The 22,153-nt window shown below is 40.2% G+C and overlaps 1 protein-coding gene and 1 long non-coding RNA gene across 2 annotated transcripts in view; one reads left to right on the top strand and one right to left on the bottom strand.

The window, feature by feature from the left end:
- Positions 1-304: 304 nt before the first annotated feature.
- On the top strand, positions 305-16,715 carry LOC142043475 (uncharacterized). Its single transcript, XR_012654052.1, has 3 exons — positions 305-552; positions 3,766-3,874; positions 15,013-16,715. It is a non-coding gene; the product is annotated as an uncharacterized LOC142043475 (long non-coding RNA).
- LHX2 (LIM homeobox 2) overlaps positions 13,564-22,153 on the bottom strand; it is a 20,633-nt gene continuing 12,043 nt past the window's right edge. The window contains exons 4-5 of the mRNA XM_075054686.1: positions 21,281-21,486; positions 13,564-13,851 (exon numbers count right to left, since the gene is read on the bottom strand). Of these exons, the coding sequence (XP_074910787.1) occupies positions 13,564-13,851; positions 21,281-21,486 (494 nt within the window). The remainder of the gene's footprint in view (positions 13,852-21,280; positions 21,487-22,153) is intronic.

Raw genomic sequence — 22,153 nt, 5'->3', positions numbered from 1 at the left:
CGGGAGGCTCCCTGCAAAGCAGAGAGGGGCTTGCGCCCTGCTCTTTATCCTGGGTGAAAGACCCGCGGCCCTTCCCTCCACCTCCCTGCTCCGACACTCTTCCTCCTCCGCAAAGCTCGCCCCCCCCGGCTCCCGGCCCCGGCCGGGCTCGCAGCGCCCCCCCCCGGAGCCCAGGCCCGGGTGAACCGCCGCCGCCTCGCCCGTCCCGGCCACCGCCGGAGCCCGCGGCTCCGAGGGCGGGCGGGGGGGGCTGAGAAAAGCCAGCCCGGCCTCACGCCCCGGGGAGCGAGCGCCGAGGAAGGGGCTGCCCTCCCCTCCCAGCAGCGGCCGGCAGGTTCTTTGGCAGCGGTGCGTGTTCCCCAGGTGAGGAGGTGCTCCCTCCTCCCGGGCCGCCGGGAGGGGCAGAACTTGCCGGTACGGCAGAGGGGCAGGCGGTGCCTGGGGAAATCCTGCGCAAAACCCCCTTGGGGGACGAGGGACGGAGACAAGAGGCCGGAGCGGCGATGCCAGGACTCTGTGCACTGAGCGCAGGAGTGCTCGGGAGGAACTTGGGTGAGTTTGGTGTCCGATCCTGACTTTCATAGCTGAAGATACGCCGTGCCGACCCAGGCCAAGCCCAAGGAAAGCACCCATTTGGGTGCTCTTGTCCGAAATGCCTGATTTGATGCAGTTTATTACAGCTTGAACAGCAATCCTGTGCACATGGGAACTGTAACGCCCAATCCCTGGCATAAAATCCATGGGAATGGAGTCCCTGTTTCCCAGACAGCACAGAAAGCGGTGTATTAGGTTGCTACTATTATTAACAGCAGTAATAGAAGTACTAATAATGTAAATACTAACAATTTGCACGGTAGCGGTGCCAAAAGTCTCTGCCTCACAGGGGGCTCCAGTTGTGCCGGCTGCCAAAGCACATACAAGACCCACAAGACTTCACAATCAAAAGACACGCAACAAAGTGTAGGTGAAAGAAGCACTGCAGCCCCACTTTTACAGTTGAAGACTGAGCTGCTAGTGGAATTTAATGGCAAGATGGATGTTTGCTTGTGAAAAACAATGTTGTGACTCTTCCCCTGACTCCTGCTTTGCTGTATGTTTCCCTCTGTAGGTGTAGAGACCTGCCATTGCTTCCAGGCTTGCGCTCCTCCAGCTTTCTGGCCCTGGTTGTCCTTGAAGCCCACTGTCTCCTTCTCGGCTTGTGTCTCTCTTTCTTTGCTGCTGCTGCTGTGTTGGCACCCTGCCCTCTGGGGCTCCTTGCTTCTCAGGCCTCCCCTTAGTTTCTGGCTTTGTTTTTGTCCGTGAAGCATACGGTACGGTGCCAGTGGTCCTGGTGATGCAAGGGAAGGCTGCGATTGCAATAATAAACCGAGTAAGTAAGCCCGAGGGGGAGCAACCTGGGACAATATGCTCGTGGTGCTGCCTTCCTCCAGGGAGCAGAGACAAGGAAAAGAAACAAAGGAGACTAAGTGGAGAGAGGCAAGCAGGTGGCACTGGGGAGGCGGCAGGTGGAAGCAAGACAGCAGCGTACAAAAGATGAGAAGAGGAACATAAGGAGAATATGAAGCTGAAAGAGATGCTTGAGCTGGGACAAGGGAATGCTGAAGAAGGAGCCATGTTTTAGGCCTTTGCAACAATAGGTTGTGAGGAGGTCTGCTTAAGAGAGGATCAGCTCTCCTCCTTGACTGACAGCTGCTAAATGTGTCAGTAGCTCAAAAGGAGATGTTTTCAGTGCATGCACCTCAGGCTGCCTCTGCTGATCTGCTGCCTCAGGTCAGGTGTATTTTTTACACTATAAAATAGCAGCATCTTCAACAGTTCCTGAGAATCTGCCCTCCTCTGCAGTCATCAAAATGCACTCCTCATTCACAGCCTCCTTCCGACACTGGGAGTGTCTCAACCCTTAGCAACAGGTGGTGACAGGGCATGACATGTTCTATCAGTGTTTCAGTCTCTAGAAGATTAAGATTAGATTTCTCCCACTTCTGCATTAATGTCCTGTGAGATGCACAGGGCTGAGCTTGCAAGCAAAGTATCCTGTTTCCTATACACGGATGTATGGCCTGCAAAACCACAACTAATATATTGGTAAAGCTTTTATTTTTTCTTGTTTTTATTATTCAGAAAACCTTTACTTGGGGCCAACTTAATGTAATGCTTTGACAATCCAGACGCCACGTCAAGAACACATACAAGTTAGACTCATTTTTTGTTAGTGCCCCCTCATAAACAGCAGAGATGGCCTTGTGGAAAACACAGGCAAAGCTGCTTATTTTTTAAAGATATTGTGTGCAACTGAGTTTACTACAGGCTGGAATCTGGGACTGACCGTCCCATCTGGTTTAGTTTCGTGAGGAAACTATTGAGGCTTTTTGGATATGCCTGCACTGCACAGTGCGAGATGGCACGGGGATTACCCAGCCGGCCTCACCTGCCTCTGCACAAAGCTGAGCCCTGCCTGCCTGGCTGCTCAGGCGCTGGGCTGGGGGCTGCTCGGTCAGCGATCACCTGGTAATGCACTTTGGCTACTCGACAAAGCTGATCAGGGAGTCACCTAATAAAAACCCTAGAATTATGTGCTGGAGACCAGTGCCTTTAGTCTTGATCTGTGTCCAAAAGCAGTGAGGAGAATAAAGCAGGGGGGCTCTGATGTTATTTAGGTATTTACTTCTTGTTCTTAGTATATCCAAATGTTCTCGGAAACCGTTATGAAATCTGATCATCGGCTTGCTTCCAGGTACTGTGCCTCTGTGGAAAGGAGGACTGTAAGCCCAAAATTGGAGCTTTGGGGAAGGCTATGTTCAGTAGTGGGAGAAGCTGGAGATTTAGTGTTAATCGAAAGAAATTGCTGCAGCTGGGCCACATCAGTCCATTTTTGCAAATTAATAGAAACGTAGGGACAGAGAGGTTTGGCACGTGGGACCCAAATGGGGCCGTTTTGTGTGTGTCCAACCAAGAGAGCTTTCCCAGAGATGTGACATACACACACGCTGCATTCCTGAGCACCGCAGATCACATACGGTATAACTGCAAGTCTTTCAACCTCCCTAATGAATCCTGTTAACTGGATCATTAACAATGATCAGCTATGCAAACGGCAAAAGAGGTAACCAGTTATTAACAGAGGACTCTTTTATTGTTTCTAAAAATATGCCTGTGCAGCTAGGTGTTTTCTTGTTCTCTATGCACACATTAAAGAGAAACTGCAGAGCAATAAACGTTAGTATTTAAAAACACCCAACTTAAGAAGGGCACATTCACTATAACTTTCCTCTTTATGGAGGAATAACAAAGGATCCCTAAGCTTCTATGGTTCTACAGAGACTATAAAATGACTGTGAGTTTAACTGAATCTTTCCTGGTTTTCAAGGTATAAGATTAGTGTATATCAAGGGAGTATGCTTTGTTAATACTTGAGGTTCAGTCCAGCTGCATTTTTCCTGCATTTTATGGCATCTGTTTTTGTCACTTTCAACAGTTAGGTAAGGCACCAAGATAAGAAACATACCCAAAATTAAACTCGGTAAAGATGCAAGAGATTGGGCTTACAGTTTCCCGTTACAGGCTTTGTAGGACTGGAAACTCAGGCAGCCAGAAACATGCGGCGCTAGTGCAGTAAGTGACATCTTTCCTTGTTAATTATTCATATGTAATAACAGATCTACTGCTAAGTAAATACATTTAACGAAGAGAGCCAGCTTACAGTAGCAAAGAGCAGTTTGGGGTACAAAGGCAGCATGTGTAATAGGCTGGGTTTGTCTCCTTCAGATTTCTGACAGACAGCTTGGAAGCGTGAAAGAAAACACTAAGCCCTCCGACATGCTCTTGCCATCTTTTACCTTCTAATAACAACAAGGGCTGGGATGCTGAGCAGTTGGTAAGTATTGAAAGTTTAAGTATCGTTGCACACACTATAGGTTGTTTTCTCCCTGACCTGTGCAGCATGAATCTGAAATCATTCCTCAAACCAAAAGCCTTACCAGTAACCGGGGATGGCGTCACCACTAGCGCAGTAACTTCTCCTTATCCCAGCAATCCTGCACTCCTGACCTCTGGGCCCAATGTTCTTCCCAAACACTCTTACAGTGATTTTTATATAGAAATGTATCTTTACTTTCTTTCAGTTGTAAAGCTCCTAGGAGTTTTACTGTCTCTCAGGGAAGGAGAAAGGATAGACTTCTCATGCTCTCAGCCTCACCTGTTTCGACTGTGTTTAGTTTTCCACATCCCTGCTTCACAAGCCTGTGCTTTCTTACCTGCAGTTACCAAATAATATGATCAAGTGTCTCCTTCCTGGAAAAGGAAGATTCCCTTCAGTACCATCCAGTACAAATTCCTCTGAGTTTGTTGCATGTGATTGATTTGTGCATTCTCAAGTATCTTGCAAATCCCTAAATGGACAGGCAATAGTTTCTGGTTTCCACTTCCAAAACAACATAAATCAGGGACTCCTGTCTTCAGCACGCCTTGGTCGAGCAGCAGTTAGGACTCAGAAGGTGAAACTAGAGGTATGCACACATGGTCACGTTCATCTGCTGCAGTTTCATTTTCTCATGGCTTCCCGTGTAAAACGTAATGACTTCCACTTTGCGATTACACGCGTTTTACTCTAGCTTAGCACTGTTCACTCAAGAAATTCAAAGCACTTTCTCAAAATAACATTAAGTAACCTCTGGGCAGCCTCCCTGTGCATTAGAATAAACTAATGTCCATGGTGGAAACGGGAGGCAGGAGTCCTGCCTTGGTCTCTGCTCCAGCCAATAGGCAGAAAAAGAACAGAAATACCTGGAGTCCTGCCAGAAACACATTCTTCCTTTTAACACCTGGCATCACCTCCAATATAATTGTGGAATTAAAATTGATTATATTTTTATGCAGATCTTGTAAAAGCAGCCTAGCTTTCGGGCTTTTCTAAGCCAGCTGATAATGATGGTACCTGCATGTAAGTGGTAGAAACACACCTTACGGTCCCAGCACAGATCCCCAGGAACTGGAGCTGTTTTGTGGGGAGAAAGTACTTCTACAAGTAGCTGCCAGTGTCTTTTCTGAGACTCTTCTTTTGTGCCAGAATAGCCAGAAGGGACTCTGGAGAATCCTGTCAGTGCCAGTGGGTGTTGGTGTGCACAAGCTATAACCTCTGGGACAAAACAGAAAGACAGAAAAAGAGAGTATGAACACAAAACATGACTAGGAACTGCCTGCACTTGGGGAGCTAAAGAGTAAAGAATCACAGAAAAGAGCATTGTATAGCTTTTATATTAATCTAAAATGGATTCCTGAATTCTGTAGGCACAATAGGGGTAGAACTGGAAAAGACATAAAGATAAATGAAGGCCACAAATGGCCTTCATTACGTTAAAAAACCCTTTCAGAGTGTGTGTGGTTAGGCTTATTTCTGTAACATGAATGACACTGGCTGCAGTGTAACTTGCGCTGTCATTTAGCATTTTGGGTGAAATGTTAGGAGTCAGTGCCAATGTATATAAAATGGAGAAAGTCTGGGTCTGTATTAATTAGAGTTGACTGAAAGAGATGGTAGGAACATCCATGATTGATTTCTTTAAGCATAATATCAGCTCCAAAAGGCATCAGCAGCTGGCCAGGGCAGCAGCCCGTTCCAAGAATCCTCTTACGAACCCTGCCCAGATGAAAGTGAGCACTGCAGACAGCGCTGGAGGGGAAGAGCCTCCTTTCAAAGAGCAGTGCAAGCTCATGGGTGTGAAACATCTTATCTCCTGAGTCCATGGGTAGCTCACGCTTGTCTGCCGGCTTCTCCAGAAACAGTCAGATCATACAGTAACAAAAATGGATATAAAAGCTTTTGAGCTACTTCTAAGGGATCTGTGCATGTGAACTAATAAAGGCAAGTCTATGGTCAGCAGGGTTAAATCCACTAGACAACAGTCCGCAACTCCAGTAGAAAGCGTTTAGGGGATCTACAGATTGAAAAGGCTGAAACTGCCTGTCTAGAATAATTACGAAAGCATTGATAAATGAAATGTTCTTCTGCCTCAAAAAGTTTCATACAGACATGAACAAATTTTCGGAACCTGTGGGTGCAAGAGATGAGAAGTCTCTGGGGACTTGGTCTGGGCAATGCCATCTGTTTACCCTCTTGTCTGTCTGTGGGTGACAGACCTGGCCTTTCAGAAATTGTTTTTCCCTACATTCCCAGAATCCTTACCCAGACTAGCTTGGCATCAGCTGCTTGCTCAATCACAGCCTGCAAAGCCATATTACAGAGTATCTCTTTTGTTAGTCTTCATTTCCAGAAGACAGACAGCAAAAAATGAGTGATCAAACATGTGGAAATTATGTGAGAAGGCAAATGAAATAATTGGTGGCCAAGCAATTTCTGTAGGCTGGAGGCTGTAATCAGAAAAAACCAGTTGAAACCTGTCCACGTTGATCTCACATCTGCACTTCCCACCTGCCAGGGTTAAGCAGATGGACCACATCACTGTATGTGATGTTTGCTAGGCAAAAACCTGGTTTGAACACTATTTTGAAGGTGTGACATGCTAAGGTGGAGCTACCAGAGCTGTTGGGTAGCTCCAGAGGCACAATGACGGTCTGGGCCAGAGGCATTCGGCCAAACAGGGTATACCACAGCTGCCAGATTTATCCTGTAAATTCACCAAGAGCAGAGCTGACAAGAACATAAATATGCCTCCTGGATTCATTTCTTCCCTTAGGCGTTAAGGAGAGCCAGTGAGATCTATCAGATCTATACATGGAGAGCCACTGGGAGAATTTGCGTTTTTAGCTCTGTGTAGGGAAGAAATTAGCTGTCTAGTAAAGGTTTCAGCCAACACAAATAATACATGGATCAGAGCTTATCATTGTTACTCTTTACTGGACCAACATGCTCATGGAAAACCAAACCCCTTTCCTAGGAACACTTTAAAGTACCAAAGCGTGAGTGTCTTCTCACTGGTTTTGAATAGTAACCAAGGAACATAAATTACACAGTAATTACTGTGCAGTGGATGGACAGTAGTTTTGTGTCAGTGCAAGAAAAATGCGTAGTTATTTCTGTGTTTGCAGTGCTGCAAATTCATTGTGGCTTCCTAATACTAATTGCCCAGTAATCTGTATGCACCAGGAAAAAGTAATTGCTGATATTTATCAATTAAACCAGGTCACCATAGAATTGCATAACACTTTCCAAATATTTGTGTCTTGTTTTAGCTGTTGCATTTTTTTTTTCAATAGGCACTGGGCTAAACTATGCAGTGGATAGAATAAGTTTCTCTCTTTAATGAAAAGCTTAATTATGTCTTTTTTTTTCTAGCGGTTGTTGCAAAATTTAACTTCCTGTTAAGTACTGGATTTTACAATCTAATAAATTGATATAGTGGCATGTAAACAAGCTGTGTAAATACATATGCAGAGCCATGCCTTTTACAGGGATTTTCTTAACAAAAGAAGAACTTCCACAGAAGTGGTATTTTCAGGAAATAATTATAATTTGCACAGTGTTATGCATTAGCATGCTAGATGATATTGCAAGGTCTGAATTTACTATCAGCAGGTTGCATATTTTAAGTACTATGCTTTGCTCAAAACAAAACCCCCAAAATATTTACTGACCTTTGTTGCTACAAAAATCCAGTTGTTAGGCCAGAAAGAACTGCTAACATCATATTAATCTGATCAGAAATCCATTAAATGCCCAGTACATCTTTTTATCTAGTCCTTGAAAAGAAAAAATGTCAAATTGATAAATGCCATTCATGGCCCTGATCCAGCACAACTCTATTTTTACCAGGCTGAATGGTGAGAAGAAACACCTGTTTAATTATTATAAAAGGTTAGGAGGGAGAGTACAATCGTAGCAGAAGGGGTAGTAACACAAATTTCTATGAGGCCTGTCAGTATTTGCTGCTTCAGTGGAAGTAATATTTGAGGCTGGGTTCTCTCTCCCTCAACATGGAAAACTTGCATGGAAGTAATTCATTTGGCATGTCCGCTCACTGCCATGTGTGGCCGGAGACGATTCCTGTGACAAAACCTGGGCACAACTCTGTAACAGTGAGAGTCTTATCTTGACTGCATGTCATTCCACGTAAAGAGTGAAAGCTCCCTATAAAAGAGTCAAAAAGGCAACCAAACGCAGCTGAAGATTCAGCCTTTTCTATAACTGCCATTTCACATCTGATGCTTTTTTAACTACAGATAGTAATATACGATGACTGATGCAACTCAATACTTACTGCCATTCATGGCCCAAAGCCAAAGCTACCTTCAGTAAAAGAACCTAAAAATTACTCTGTAACACCCCAAATGCTAAAAGACTAACTTTGGACGTAGCTTACAAAATAAGAAATGTTAGCAAAATGAGACATGGATATTGATTAAAATTATAAATTATTACAGTTAATTGCAAATATACATTGTTAGTTTCTCTGCTGCTCCCCAGAAGGTCAGCTTTCTTACTGAACATTTGCAGGAAAGTTTACCACACCAAGCACGTGGAGCCTGTGAAGATGCCTTCCTAGCAGCAGAACGAGGGGATAAATGCTTCATTAGCAGCGTATTTACTGTCAAAAGCATCACTCTGCTATTCGGCACAGCCATCTTTCGCCCGGTGACTTTTCAGACAAATTACTGATAACTCACCTAATGTTATGACAGAGTCAAACTTGATTCTTCACTTTCCACATCACTTTAAGCATCCTAGCTAAAGCCTGTAATGAACTAAAGACCGTCTCTCCACTTATGGAAGTGAAAACATGAGCGCTCAGAGTCCAGCTGCTTTGCTGCTGTCTTCATAACCACGGCAGCTTCCTGCGTGTCAAAAATATGCCCTCTTTATTCCCTCTTTATAGTGATTTGCCAGTCCTAAGATACTCTTAGAACACATTTTTATTCACTGTGGATCAAGAATCTAATATTTATTCCTTTGCTTCTCTTTAATTAGAATGAGAACAGACCACGATCCATGTAGCCCCTTCTGCCTACAGGGGTAGTGATGTATCATACCAGAGACTCTGAGCAGCCTTAAAGGCAATGTATGGGAGGGTGCGAATGATGTTTGTGGTTTGCTATATTTAGTTTTTTAAGCAAAGATACTGCAGACTCAGGCAAAATTATTTGAAGTATGGGATTAAGCAGAGCTCCAGTCAACTCACTCGCAGGACAAGACAGAAAGGACTTGAAAGTCTGGAAGGTGAGGTGTAGTATTATAACCTTGGAAAGCAGAAATGCAGATGGCTGGCGACTGTGTAACTGTATGCACCGAACAGTGGATGCACAAGCATTTCACACCCATCCAAACCCTGGCTGCTGATGTGAATTGGACATGTTGCACATATATTTCACCTGTAGCCTTTTCAAATGCAGGTCAAAGCGATCTCAGAAATGCATAGGCCATTCATTTTACAGATCATTATTTTAGCTATGGATAAATGAATTGCTGCCAGGAATGGTTTAAATCCTCCTTATTCAGAAGGGATAAATTCCTGCAGAGGTAGGAAAAAACTCCCCTGAAGCATTCAGCTGGTTGAAGGATTCACACTGTAGAAGCTGTGGACAGTCAAACGGTGTAAGGTAAATGAGAAGTGTTTGCCAGTGTCAGTATGAAGAATGCACGTAAGCAGGAGGATATAAACTGTGTGGCAGGAAGATGATCTACCCTTCATTAAAGTAAACTGAGCCTATTGCCAGCAGTTCATGATGTGTCCTGGAGAAGAACCAGGGTTAAAATGATGGAAAGAACAGAAAATGGAAAAAAAAAAATCCTTAAAATGTCTGGGTTTATCTCTTCACACTATATTTGATGTTATGACCCTTCCTAATGGTAACTCACATCAAATTTCATTTAAAAAAATGGCAGCAGAGTTATGTAATTAGTCCTGGCCTTCTGAAGTAAAAAAAAACCAAACCACTAAACCCATAATTCACCTACTTTCAATTAAAATCTTTCCTTCCAAGCATTATTAAGTCACTGTGAAGACCATAAGCATGTACACATGGAACTTGTTTTAGTCACCTGGATGTCTTTGCTATCATCATGCCCAAGTATGAAGCCTGATTCTTATTTTGACTTGTGGTTTTTTTTCTCCTTTTCCTTTAGATGAAGATTATTATTACAAGTGCCTAAGCTTTACTCTTTACCTTCCAACAGAAAAAAAATAACAAACAGTTATAGGAAAGTGCTCTAAATATGGGGGTTTTTTTAACAGCTAGGAAGAAAAGATAGTTTGGAAACCAAAACATCCTGGAGGCACTTTCTCCATCCATAGTATATTTGATAAATTGACTTTTGCTTCCAGGGCAGGCATTCAGCTTCTTCATTATTATAATGATCCTTAGTCTTCTCTTCCCAAACTTAGATAATTTGAATGCAGAATAAGTTTTATGAAATGTAGCTATTAATACTGTCAATAAATTCTAAGTTGTGATTATATATTACTTCCAGTAATGCTATCCCTCTCTACTGTAGATCAAAATATATTTATTCAGTATTCTTAAAATCAAATATCTTTTATCTTTGCTTGACAGAACAATCCAGCGTGCTGTTGAGTACCAAGGTGACTTGAAAGTTTTTCTAATGTGTAATCCCCTTTTATAGTCTGTATTATGTATGAACTCAAAGACAAAATATCTGCATTATCTTAAATAAACTAGGTAAAATGTATTTCAAAAAGTTTCTTGAGTCAAAAAGTAGCAAATCATTGTATGTATTTTCCATATTTGTATAGGTTTCATTATATTCTCATTCTAAGTTATTCTTAACTCTCTTTCATATTTAAAAAATGAACTACACACCTATCATGCAAAATGTAAAGAAGTATGTTCAACTAGTTCAAATTAGATATACAGTAAAAATACACTTCCAAAGAAATATCATTTCCATTTTTGTTCATGTTTTTAACAGAATTTCAGACTAATACATCAAATGTGGAACTGTACAAGTATGTGAAGAAACATTAGGATTGCAGTAGTAAAAAAAATGTACAGCATTCAAAACCAACAAGCTCTAAACAACCAAACAATACCACAGGATTGAAACAATCATGGGGACAACATAGGTCATTGGAGCCAGTGAGTGAATCCTAATGCACCTACATAAAGACCCTACATAGAATATTGTCTCTTATTTATATGCAAAATCCCTGATTCGATTAAACCAGACAATTTCTCTAATTGTCTCTTATAGGTTTTAGATAAGATTAACACGAGAGTATTCCCCTTCATAAATGTCAGTTATTTGGAAAGGCAATATTGAAAATCGATTTGAAAGGTATTTCCATCCATGTGGATTCAGGTAGTTAAAATACAAGATCACAAATAATAGCACTGCAACTTTAAAGAACCATTTGAATTGTTATCCGCTACATTTTCCGTAACACTTAAGAATTCAGGATTCAGTTTTTTAAAACTGTTTACAGGTTAATACACAGGGTTTTTAATTATGGGCTGTATCCATGTAACAGTGGACCAACATTGCCTTTTAAATCAAGAAAAGATCTAGCTAAGCATGTCAAAAAAAAAACTCCAAGGTAATTGACAATGAACAAAACATTACATACAGCAGAATCTCTGTGTCTGAATATCTTTGAAAGGCAGATATGTACTCTTTTACAGTCCACTAACCAGCACAATTTCCTTATTAGACATTTATATTATGAGGAAAAATGCCTTGGACAAACCTGTAACAGTTATTAATTCAAACCAAATTATATTTTTTAATGTTTCATCATTGTGCATAAACTTAATGAAGTACACTAGCTTATTGGTCTTAGTGACCAGAACGTAATTGCTTTCACAGATCTTAGCTAGTTATAATTTTTTTAGGACTATCTTGCTTTTCAGGTAACTCACCTGTGGGTTTTTTTAAGCTGAAGTGTAAAAAAAGGTTAATAAATGACCTAATTATGTCAGCATTTCTATCCCACAGCCCTCATGCTCTGAGATCTCTCACTGATCTCGATAGGAATTTGGCTTGCACAAGAATGGCAAATTTTCAGCTGAGAAGCTGAATAAATGTAGGGCTTTTAAAACCAAAACATTGTTACCAAAGACTCTGGCCTACTAAATCATCTTCAATGCACTGAAAAGGGCAAAGAACACGAATCTCGGCACCTATCTTGCTGTTTATTTGGAATAATCTATTAGCAATTTTGATCCAATGGGAACGACGGATTAGTTTTAGAGAGCTAGCCACATACAACTTAACGTTTGACTGGAATAAACAGATTGTAACAGGTTTGAAAAGGAACAACCATATGCATCTTATGTACCACTCAAAATCTATAAAACTACTGGGCAAACAGCATAGTGTATACTCGTTCTTATACATATTTAAACTTTGCTGAGGTATTTCTTTAATTACAGAAAAGCATCTTTAAAAACAACAGGAAAAAACTCAAAATATGAGTTATATTCTGCACAGATTTTTTAGGGAGAAGGAATTCAATTGTATTGAAAGGTCCATAATTGTTAAAGGAATAACCACTCTTATTAGTATCGATAATATCATATTCTTCCTTGGCTTTTTATTCCTTCCAAGCATTACAAAAAATGTAAGGCTGTGACTTTATAAAACATAATTTTGCCTCGACTTTGCCCACCAGTGTTGTAAAATAACCTAAAATACTTCTGCCTTTTTCCTGGGGAAAACCTTACCCAGTGTCCACCTCTGTAATGGACTGATTGTGTTGGATACCCCGCTTGCCTCCTCCATGAAATGGGACAAGCCATCTCTTGCACAAAAGCAAGATTGTTTTCATAAATGCTAGCTGAAGGCAAGTTTCTTTCACGCAGCAAAATTAAGTATAGTTTTTCTGTTTGAATTTTAACATTATCTGATAACTTCTACCTGCACCTAACAGTTATTTATTTCTCTACAGTGAAGATAGCTAGACTGTTGTACAAGCTGGATTTCTCACCCATATATACTTCAGGAACAGGAGGAATGTATACATCATATTTAGAGTTTATCCTAGGCAGATACTGTGTTTGAAGTGCAGTTTTCTAATCCTTTTAAATACAACCAGCCTATCTTGATTGTGACACTAGTGTTAAATGTAACTGCAGCCATTACCAAGTAGTTTCCATAAGTGGTTTTATTACTGGTTAGATTTTACAAATTCTGGTATTCGAACAGACTTCGACCTTAAAATTCTAAAACAACAAAGCAACCAATGAAAGGCTTAGGACTATTCAAAGTAACAAACTCTTTAACATTTTTGCCCTGGTCATAAATATACAGAGAGAAAAAGAGAGAAGTGGACATGGAATCCAAAGAATGTAGATAAAACAGTGTATAAGGCACATGGCAGTCTTTGAAAATACAGAAGCTTTAGCCAACTTAAATTAATTGCTGTTTCCCTTGCTCAGTCCACAAAACTGTACAGTTACACAAATGTTGTGTTGCAATAGATCTTCCAAGTTATTCTTCAGTCCATACTCCGTAATACCAGAACACTACATTTCCTTCTGTTTTTTAGGAGAGATCCTAATCGTGGTTAGTCAGTTGCTCAAAGCCTCTATTAAAATACACTTGGAATTTCAGCTAAGAATAATTTCTTTTTTAAAGAAATTATTAAGAAAGAGTCATCAGAAAAGGTTTGTAAGAGTTGTCTGTGAAGGACTTCGAGATTCATGAACCTCAAGACTTCCGGGCACTGATGTCAAGACAGATGTCACAGTAGGCATAGTAGGATTAGTCAAGTCCGTTAAAGTAGTGGGAGTGCTGGATGGACTCATGGAGGCATTGGATATTTCTGAGGCAGGACCTGATGGGGTCCCTGCTTGGAGTGTTGAGTCTGAAGTCTTATCCACCCCTGTGTTTTCTTGACGTAAGAGGTTCCGTCTGAATTTGGCTCGAGCATTTTGAAACCAAACCTGAAATAGTTTAATATAACAGGGTAGCATTTAAAGAGCTGCAGTGTTTAAAAAAGCAAAAGCATATTCACAAATTCACCAACACTTGAATTGGGAAGATGTTTTTACTGGTAACATGTTAGAAAAGTAGCCCCAGTGATGAGAAGTGTCCTCTGCATGCCTGTAAAGCATTCCTCTTTCCCTCTCCTGCAATCCTGTATAAACAGTCTGCCTGGGACAGGAGTGGACTAAGGACGGAGGACGGGAGTCTTTCTGTGCAGGCTATGTATAAAGATGCTTAGAAATTTGGCAGCCTGCATGAATCCTTGATTGCCCTCAATCCCAGAAGTATTTGTCTGGATGAGGCAGACATCAAGCATCTGATGAATATAAAATAACGAGTTTCGGCACCCTCGTATCTCAAGTCCATCTCCCATCGTAAGCAGCAGGTGACACAGACCACAGCACCCTGCCTCTCTGCGGGCCCTGAGAGCTCTCCCAGGAACTTTCTCATGTCTTGGTGTCTGCAATGCTCTCACTTTTCTAAAAGGACTGTCCCTCTTCCTTACTCTTCTCTTACTCTTCTTTCTCAAATGCTTCAGCTCCCTTCGCCTATGACAGTCTCCTTTTTCAAATGTTTTCAGTACTGGAATGATGTCGGGAAAAGAGGCTTGAATGGTGTTAAAGACCCACATTGCATTAAAAACTGTCATTTCAGTAGAAATTTTATCCACATACAGAAATTTTTCCAAGATTGCTACTTCTTGCGTTATCTGATTATTATCTATGAGTGAAGGACAAAAGCTATGACTTCATCTTTCTCAGTTAAATTTCAGTGTTTAGGTTCAAGTTAATAATGCTTTCCACTGTCTGCTGGATTTGTTTAAAGATAAAATATTTGTCTGACCTATTTGAAAATAGATAAATAAAATGCATTTGTGAAACTTGCGTGAAACCTAGGTACACCATATTACTTTGACTAAATTTGAAAATGTCGTTAAATACCCCGTGTTCAACCTGACATATGTTGATACCAAGTGATTTTACTGCTACAACCAGCTGAAATTTCACTGTGCTTATTTATCAGAAGGCCTTTGTCACTGTTACATTCTTTACAATGGACTCAGTCTTGTCCTCACGTTGACCTGCTACAAGGAATAGGACCAAGTCTTTCCTTTCCAGATGCAATGAGCCTCATCATCTTTGTATCTGTCGGAGAAAGGAACTGAGCGTGTGAAAGGATCCTCATAGCCATACAGTACCTCCATCAGATTTCTCCTCTGTGGCCTGTACAGGGAAACTGAGTGCGTGGAACTCATGAGGCAACACCAACCTGTACAGAAATTCTGACCTCTACCTCTGAAACAGCACGGCACCTGCCACAGGATCCGCTTTAAGCCAGACCACTAACGGAGGAGCGATACGTAAATACGAGCAGTCCTGTAAGGCGTTCTCCTTGCACTCTCAGCTCGCCAGCCGCAGTTAGAACTGATGAACGTCTCAGCTGTTTTTCCTCTGACTGGTTTTCTTCTCATCTGTGGATGCTCAGCCCCAAATCCACCTATTGAGCACTCTTACTTTTTCTCTGGAAAGCTTTCTCTCCCAGCCAAGGGCCTTTAAGGTGCACACCCTCTCTCTCACACTCTCTCCGGGGGATGCCATGAGGAAGTAATCCTCAGGCACAAATTCTAGCAGTGGCCATAGGATCTGCATTCATGGGCTGTGCATAAATCACATCCCTACAGGTCCCTGTTTCTGAAAGCTCAGTGTTTTAAAACAGTTTATGTTGGCATTCCCTTTGTTAAAACACTTGCTTTAAAGGCTATTTGTCTGTTTCATATATGACAAGAAAACAAAAATCTTCTCCTAAACTAGCACAGATAAAAATATACTGATGATTTTATAACATAGCCCATTATAGCGGTAAACCCATTAAAGGCCAGCGATGTGGTCAAAATGAGGCAAACCCAAATGTGGTCTTTTTGCCTTACACTTTCACAACCAGTGTCCTCTCCTATGACTGTTCACTCAGAGCCACACAAGAAGGGAGGTGTGGAACTGTGTGCGTGGGGTTCTGAGCAAGGTGAGGAGCCTTGTGTGCAGGGGATGCAAGTGAAGCAAACCAGTTTGTTCTGGTCATTCGAGCCACAAAGTCTCAAGCGCCAACTAGTTAGGAATGGTAAAAAACAACCATGTGAACATTTATGGGATTTTTTTACCTTTCAGTAAGAGATAATTTGTATTCATCCCACAAAGTAATTTGGGTTTGGGTTTTTTTAATATACCTTCTAGCAATTATAAAAAGGATAATACATATGAAGGTGAAATGGAAGCTTACAGACTGCCACTGTTGATATGTATGTGTGCCATAGTTAAGTAATAGAACAGAAAAAAACACTAGTCCAGTTGCATATACACATACTTCTGTGTAATTTCACAATTATGTTCATTAAAAATATACATACTTATATATGCAGTAGTCCCAAATATAAGTAACATTCCCATTCCTACTCACAAAACAATTTCCTTGTTCAATTGTGTAAAACTGTAGAAGGCACCATAACTATTTTGTTTAGTTACATTGTTTCTAAACGTCCAACTGCTCCTTAACCTTAACAAGGCGAGAGACTCTACGGTATTTTTTCTGTTTGTGATTTGAAACATGTAGTATGTAAAGAAAAGTGAGCAGGATTATTGGTGTTTATGTATTCCCCTCTATCCTCCATTAAATATGAAAACCTGTGCTCAGATGCCCTTACCAACGACCATTCATGCTGCCTTCAGGAGCTGCACATATAACATGGTTCATTCTCTCTTTAATAGTGGTAATTCATGTTAGGCACAGAAAATATTACATAACCTTCTAAGTATTATTAAAAAATAGAGCTTCTATGACTACTTTCACTTCCTTCCTCACTGAGATATTGTCAAGGTTAATCAGCTAATGGTTATAAAGCTCTTTAAAATTGTCCAGTAATAAATATTCATATTATTACTGAAAAGACATCTAAATATTTGTTAATTGAAATTCTGAAAATACCTTGTCTTATGATAGAAAGGGATAACATAATTATCGCAATAGTGATATTCTGGTATGCACTTAAGATATGACAGTGTTCAGCAAAGACTTCACGTTGAAGAGTAGTGAAAGAATTAAAACTATTGTTTTCTGAGTTGTAGGACTGTAGGCCTGCTTCTCTACTGCCCCGTGTCATTACTTATAGCTGCACAAAGTAGCGTGTAAGAGCGGGCAATCCAGGGCTGCCCATGCAGAATGGCAGTAGTGCTGTATGCTCACATTGGCAATTCAGGCCCTGCACCTGTAACGGTATTACAGTAAAGTAAAGAAATAATAACCCTGACATACATAACTGAAAGAATTGTTCCAGAAGGACTTATCTCACATCAATTACACAATCAGGAATCTGGTCTTCAGTACTGAGGAACAAACAAAATCATTGGGAACTATTTAGTGTTTTCCTGTCCAACTGTATCATTATAAGGCTGAGCTATTTCAAATCAAAGGGGAAAATATGGACCAAAACTCCCACTGAAAAATAAAAGCAGCTGCGAGACCCACCACTGATGCTACCACATTCTGATTAGCGGGGCCGGATGCCTGTAGCTGGGCAACTCAGCAGTTAGGCAGAATAATATTTACTGCGGTTAAAACACTATACTATCTCTTCAGTGATCTGTGCAGCTAACTCATTGTCTCCATCAAGTAAAACAGGAATAAAATAACATCTCTGTATGATAGGGAAGTATTGAAAATATATATGCTCAGTATGGTAAAGGATCTGGATGCTGCGGTGAATGAGATCATCTAATCACTTTTGATAACTTTATTTTCTTGTTTGTAACAAACACCTCCATTGTTGCAACTGTTACATATTAGTTGTATGAATAGCTTCTGCTAGAAACAAATTTTTAAACACAATTTTCCTCATTCACACAGCTACCTGGAGACATTTAGGTTTACTGGATTTTACTAACTAGTAAGCGGAGAAACAAAAATATAAAAGATGTTGCGCCATAAAGCAAACTACATTCACTCATTGCACACACATTCTGATTACTCTGTTGTAATCAGTAAACACACAGTTAAAGGGGAATTATGGGATATTTCATGAATGAGGGCTTGGTAAAGAGTCTGCAGTATGCTAGCCTAAAGCAAATCTTCACTGAAAGGTAGCGCAAGGTACCCACGCACGATTGTGAAAATTTTCATGTTTGTTGACTACTGGAAACTGAATTAGCAAAGTCCAAATGCATGCAGTAATCCTCACAGGGTTTTCGCAGCAACTTTAGTGGGGAGTGATTCAAGAAAGAATAAGCAGTGTACAAAACCCACTGAAAAGTAATGCTTTATGTTCCTAAACTGCTTTTGCCATGAATAATCATATTCCAGACTCCTTCGGAAGGAAGAGGTGCATGCCTATAGCTAGCAAACCGTATCTTCTTAGGGCTATCTATTTCCACCTTCCTTTTCTAAACTCACAAAAAGGAAGATCAATTCTCAGAAAAGGAACATTTATGCCAGTTAGTTAGCTCACAATTCGCTGGTCACTTTAGCTATGAATGATAGCTTACAATAATGGGTTTGTGTTCCCCAGCTGCAGTACAAGAGGTGTATGAATTAATTTGCAAATATAAAGCTAAACTGGAATGAAAATAAACCAAAATAGGGGTTAAAAATATAAATAGGCTTACTGTGATTCGAATGTGGCTACTTACAGAAAATAGTCTGCATTACAAAGCCACTGAAGGAAATGTAATTCATGAAGCGGTATGTTACATTTCCATGCCATTCCACTTCTGGACATGTGTACCTGATGACTAATAGTATATAAAGCAAAGACAGAAGTCAGGTCTTCCAAATCTGATATCACAGATCATTAAGAATACGGTCAAATTCTCTGCTCATCTACAAACGAAGTACCCTCATTACATGTTATGTGGGACTGTCTATATAGCAAGGGCACTATGGCTGTTTCCTAAATCACTGGGAACTCTACTACATGTGTTAGGGAAGTACACTGGTTTCAGAACGAGATAATCTGTTTCTCCTGATCTGCTGCCTTGCATTTTCTATTAAAATGTATTCTATTAATTATATACAAAGAGCCACAATCCTTCATCAGCTGAACTGAGATCTGAACATACAGAAAATACAACAGCTTACAAAGACCCCTAATAACAACATAGGGAATGCGGAGGATTTACTACTGGCAAGCATGCACGTACACCTGGGAGTCCATGCGCCTTTGGTATGTAAGACAGACTAATACTAATGATGCTTGTTTAGATCAATAGTGTCAGTGATTACTTCGTGTTCAATAATGACACAGACAGAATGCCAACCTTTCTGGCTCAAAAGAATTAACAAGTGACACTATCTCAGTAACCAACATCACGAAGAGTTTTCCCCAGCAAAGAGCATCCCTGAAACTCATGTAGGTGAACTTCAGTGTTTGAAAAATTGCCTCTCACAGGTTAGAGACAAACCAATTGAGCACAAAAATTCTAAAATTGAAAAAAAAAAAAGTTTGTTTTTTCATGGCCCAAATTAATTTCCAAACAAAAAGTCCAGGACCATGGAGTAGAGTGTGCTCGTAACAGACAGGAAAACTCAAGTGATACTGGACAAAGTGTCACTCTGAGTCATTTTCTTGAATTGCCGCTAACAGCATCATCCTCCGGGTGCAATCCTCACCACCAACTATTATCTTCCACCACTCTTCAGCTAAAGGAGACCAGGCACAAAGGAGTATTTAATGGTGAAAGTAAAAGAAGTGAAACACCAATTACCAAAATGATAAAAAAAGTTTAGTGGAATTGTAAGGGTCTGCTACAAAAAAAGAGGAACCACTGTGCACCTTGAAACTGCAAGATGTGATATGTTTAAGATGGAAACAAAAGCAATGAAGAAACTGAAAGAGGAACTGAAGTGTAATGAAGACGTGGAGTCCAGTTTTGGAGACAGGGAAATACATTCTGAAAAGGAAGGAAGAAACAGAGATAATAACTTGGAAAAAAGATGGAAGGAAAGACCCATTAGGTGAAAAGGGAAGAGAGAGATGGAAGTCAAAGTTGGTGTGGAGTGAGGAGAGAGAACAGAAAGATGATCAAGAGAAAGACACTTTCTAGACACTGATCTCATTTCTTAATGCACTGTGTGAAATTTCTCAGATAATTCAGGTGTGAGTGCACTGTAATGGGCAGAATAGATATTACTGAAGTGTCTAAACTCTGAGGGTAAAATAAAGGAGAATTATCAAAATAAGGATAGACAAGTGCAGTAAATTATTTCGCCCATGTGCATGGATAAAGGAGAGCTGCTATGAGAGACACTACGTCAAATGTTAGGATGTGTGCTAGTTATATCAGAGGAATCTGTTCCACCACCACAAATCAACCTCATAAAAACCAAAAAAAATCCAGCTATGGAGGATGTAGCCAAGAGAAGTAATTACATATGGTTTTTCATTAGTAGTTTTTACTGGGAAGCCTACAAAACCTTTATTCTTTCTTCTGTTAGGTATTAACACTGTAAGGTCCAGAATTTCTCCAGTGAATTCAGTTTTTCTCAATATTTTTTGTCTACTGCCCTCCACTTTCCTATGAATTTGCGAGAGCTGTCCACGATGCTTTCCCAGGAGACTGTCTCTGAGCCCTACCTGTCTCTATGAAGTTCACAAACCATTTTTTACAATTAAGACCCATTTAAAAATTTCAGGATGCCGTGACTCCTATATGCCCAAATTTAGGTACAGTTATTTGGATAAGTGCCCATTAAAACTGACTTCTTGAATCAGAACTATAAATTAAAATGGAGCTGAATCAACTAATATTCTCACCTTTGCTTCCCATAAAAGTTCAAATGGAGAGTATATCCGTGAAGCAAGAAAAATCCAGCTTTCAGAGAAAAAGTACTTTTAAAATGCAGTCTCCTTTCGTGCTAAGTTACTAAACTATGAATTAAAAATTCATCTTTGAAAAATTAGATTTATGTCCACTTCACTTATGAAAGAAAAGATATTGTCCTGATAAAATAAATTAAAACTGCTGATTAATTTCTTATAAAGGTAAACATTCACAGTAATTTCTAAATTAAGAGCTCTCTATTTACAGTGAACACACTAACTAAAATAATTCACCTTTTCTTGCAGCAGATTGGAAGCTAAAACATGCACCAGAATTAACTAACTATAGGAAAACAAGCAGGGCCCCAAAGCATCATAACTTTCATTAAAAATTAGAACCCAAGTGATGTGCTTTTGAGAAACTGAAAAGAAATAACTTTTCCCATACTTTCTAGGATTTAACTGAAGTCTCACAGAACATATGAATGATTAAGAAAAGCTTGAAAATCAGCAAAACCCATGGCATTTTAAATATAAAATTGATATTTTATTTACTTTTCAAGACAAAAGACTGGTCTTCTTACCTGAAGAACTCTTTTGGTCAGGCCAGTTTTCTGAGCTAGCTGTTTCAAGTCCTTGGCATCAGGATTGTGGTTAATAGCAAAGTATGACTTCATTGTCCGCAACTGGTGGTGTTTGAATGATGTCCTCATGCGCTTTGTTTTTTGATTGCTGGGGTATTGCTGGTCTCTATCCAGGTGGTCACCATCGTTTTCATTGCAACTTAAAGCTTAAGGCAACAAGAGGGAAAGGCGTGTAAATCTATTGCTCTGTGACCAACATTGTTTGCAGTTCATCTGAGTGCAGCAATTAAAATAACATACCATGGCATGTATTGTACTGGTACAAATCCTACTTGCCTTCCCCTCCATTTCTGCATCTTCTATTTTTCCCTTACAATAACCAGCCTGCAAGGACCCTCACCTGCCTCTTTATGGCTTTTAAAATGTCAGGTCTGTTTCCTTTTTTCTTCCCTCCATCTCCACACAGCCTTTCCTCCACTTTCTGCTTGTAGGACAGTAGCTGTCCTCAACTCTGTAAAGTGTTTTAATGTACTTTGTATCACTATAAATTGCATTGTAACATACAAAGCAAGCTGTACAATACAGTCCACTTAAATCTCGATGGAACAGACCAGTTAAAATTATAATTATTTCCGCCATCAAACTAAACCCTGTAGAGTACAAGAGAGACCATTAAATGAAACACCATAAAAGAAATAAAGTTTGTGGGTACCAGACAGCAAATTATGACTATAATTTGACTAGCTAAAGAAATAAAGCTGTTAATACAATGCATCACTGGCATGCCAAATTAAAAATATCTTTTTAATTATTTAAATGTTTATATGTCCTTTTTTTAAAAAAGTATTTGCAAATACTAGTTTGAATGATCAA

The sequence above is a fragment of the Buteo buteo genome, chromosome 23 (assembly GCF_964188355.1).
Source record: "Buteo buteo chromosome 23, bButBut1.hap1.1, whole genome shotgun sequence".
In the NCBI taxonomy this organism is placed as follows: Eukaryota; Metazoa; Chordata; class Aves; order Accipitriformes; family Accipitridae; genus Buteo; species Buteo buteo.
This window is presented reverse-complemented; position numbering and strand designations above follow the sequence as displayed.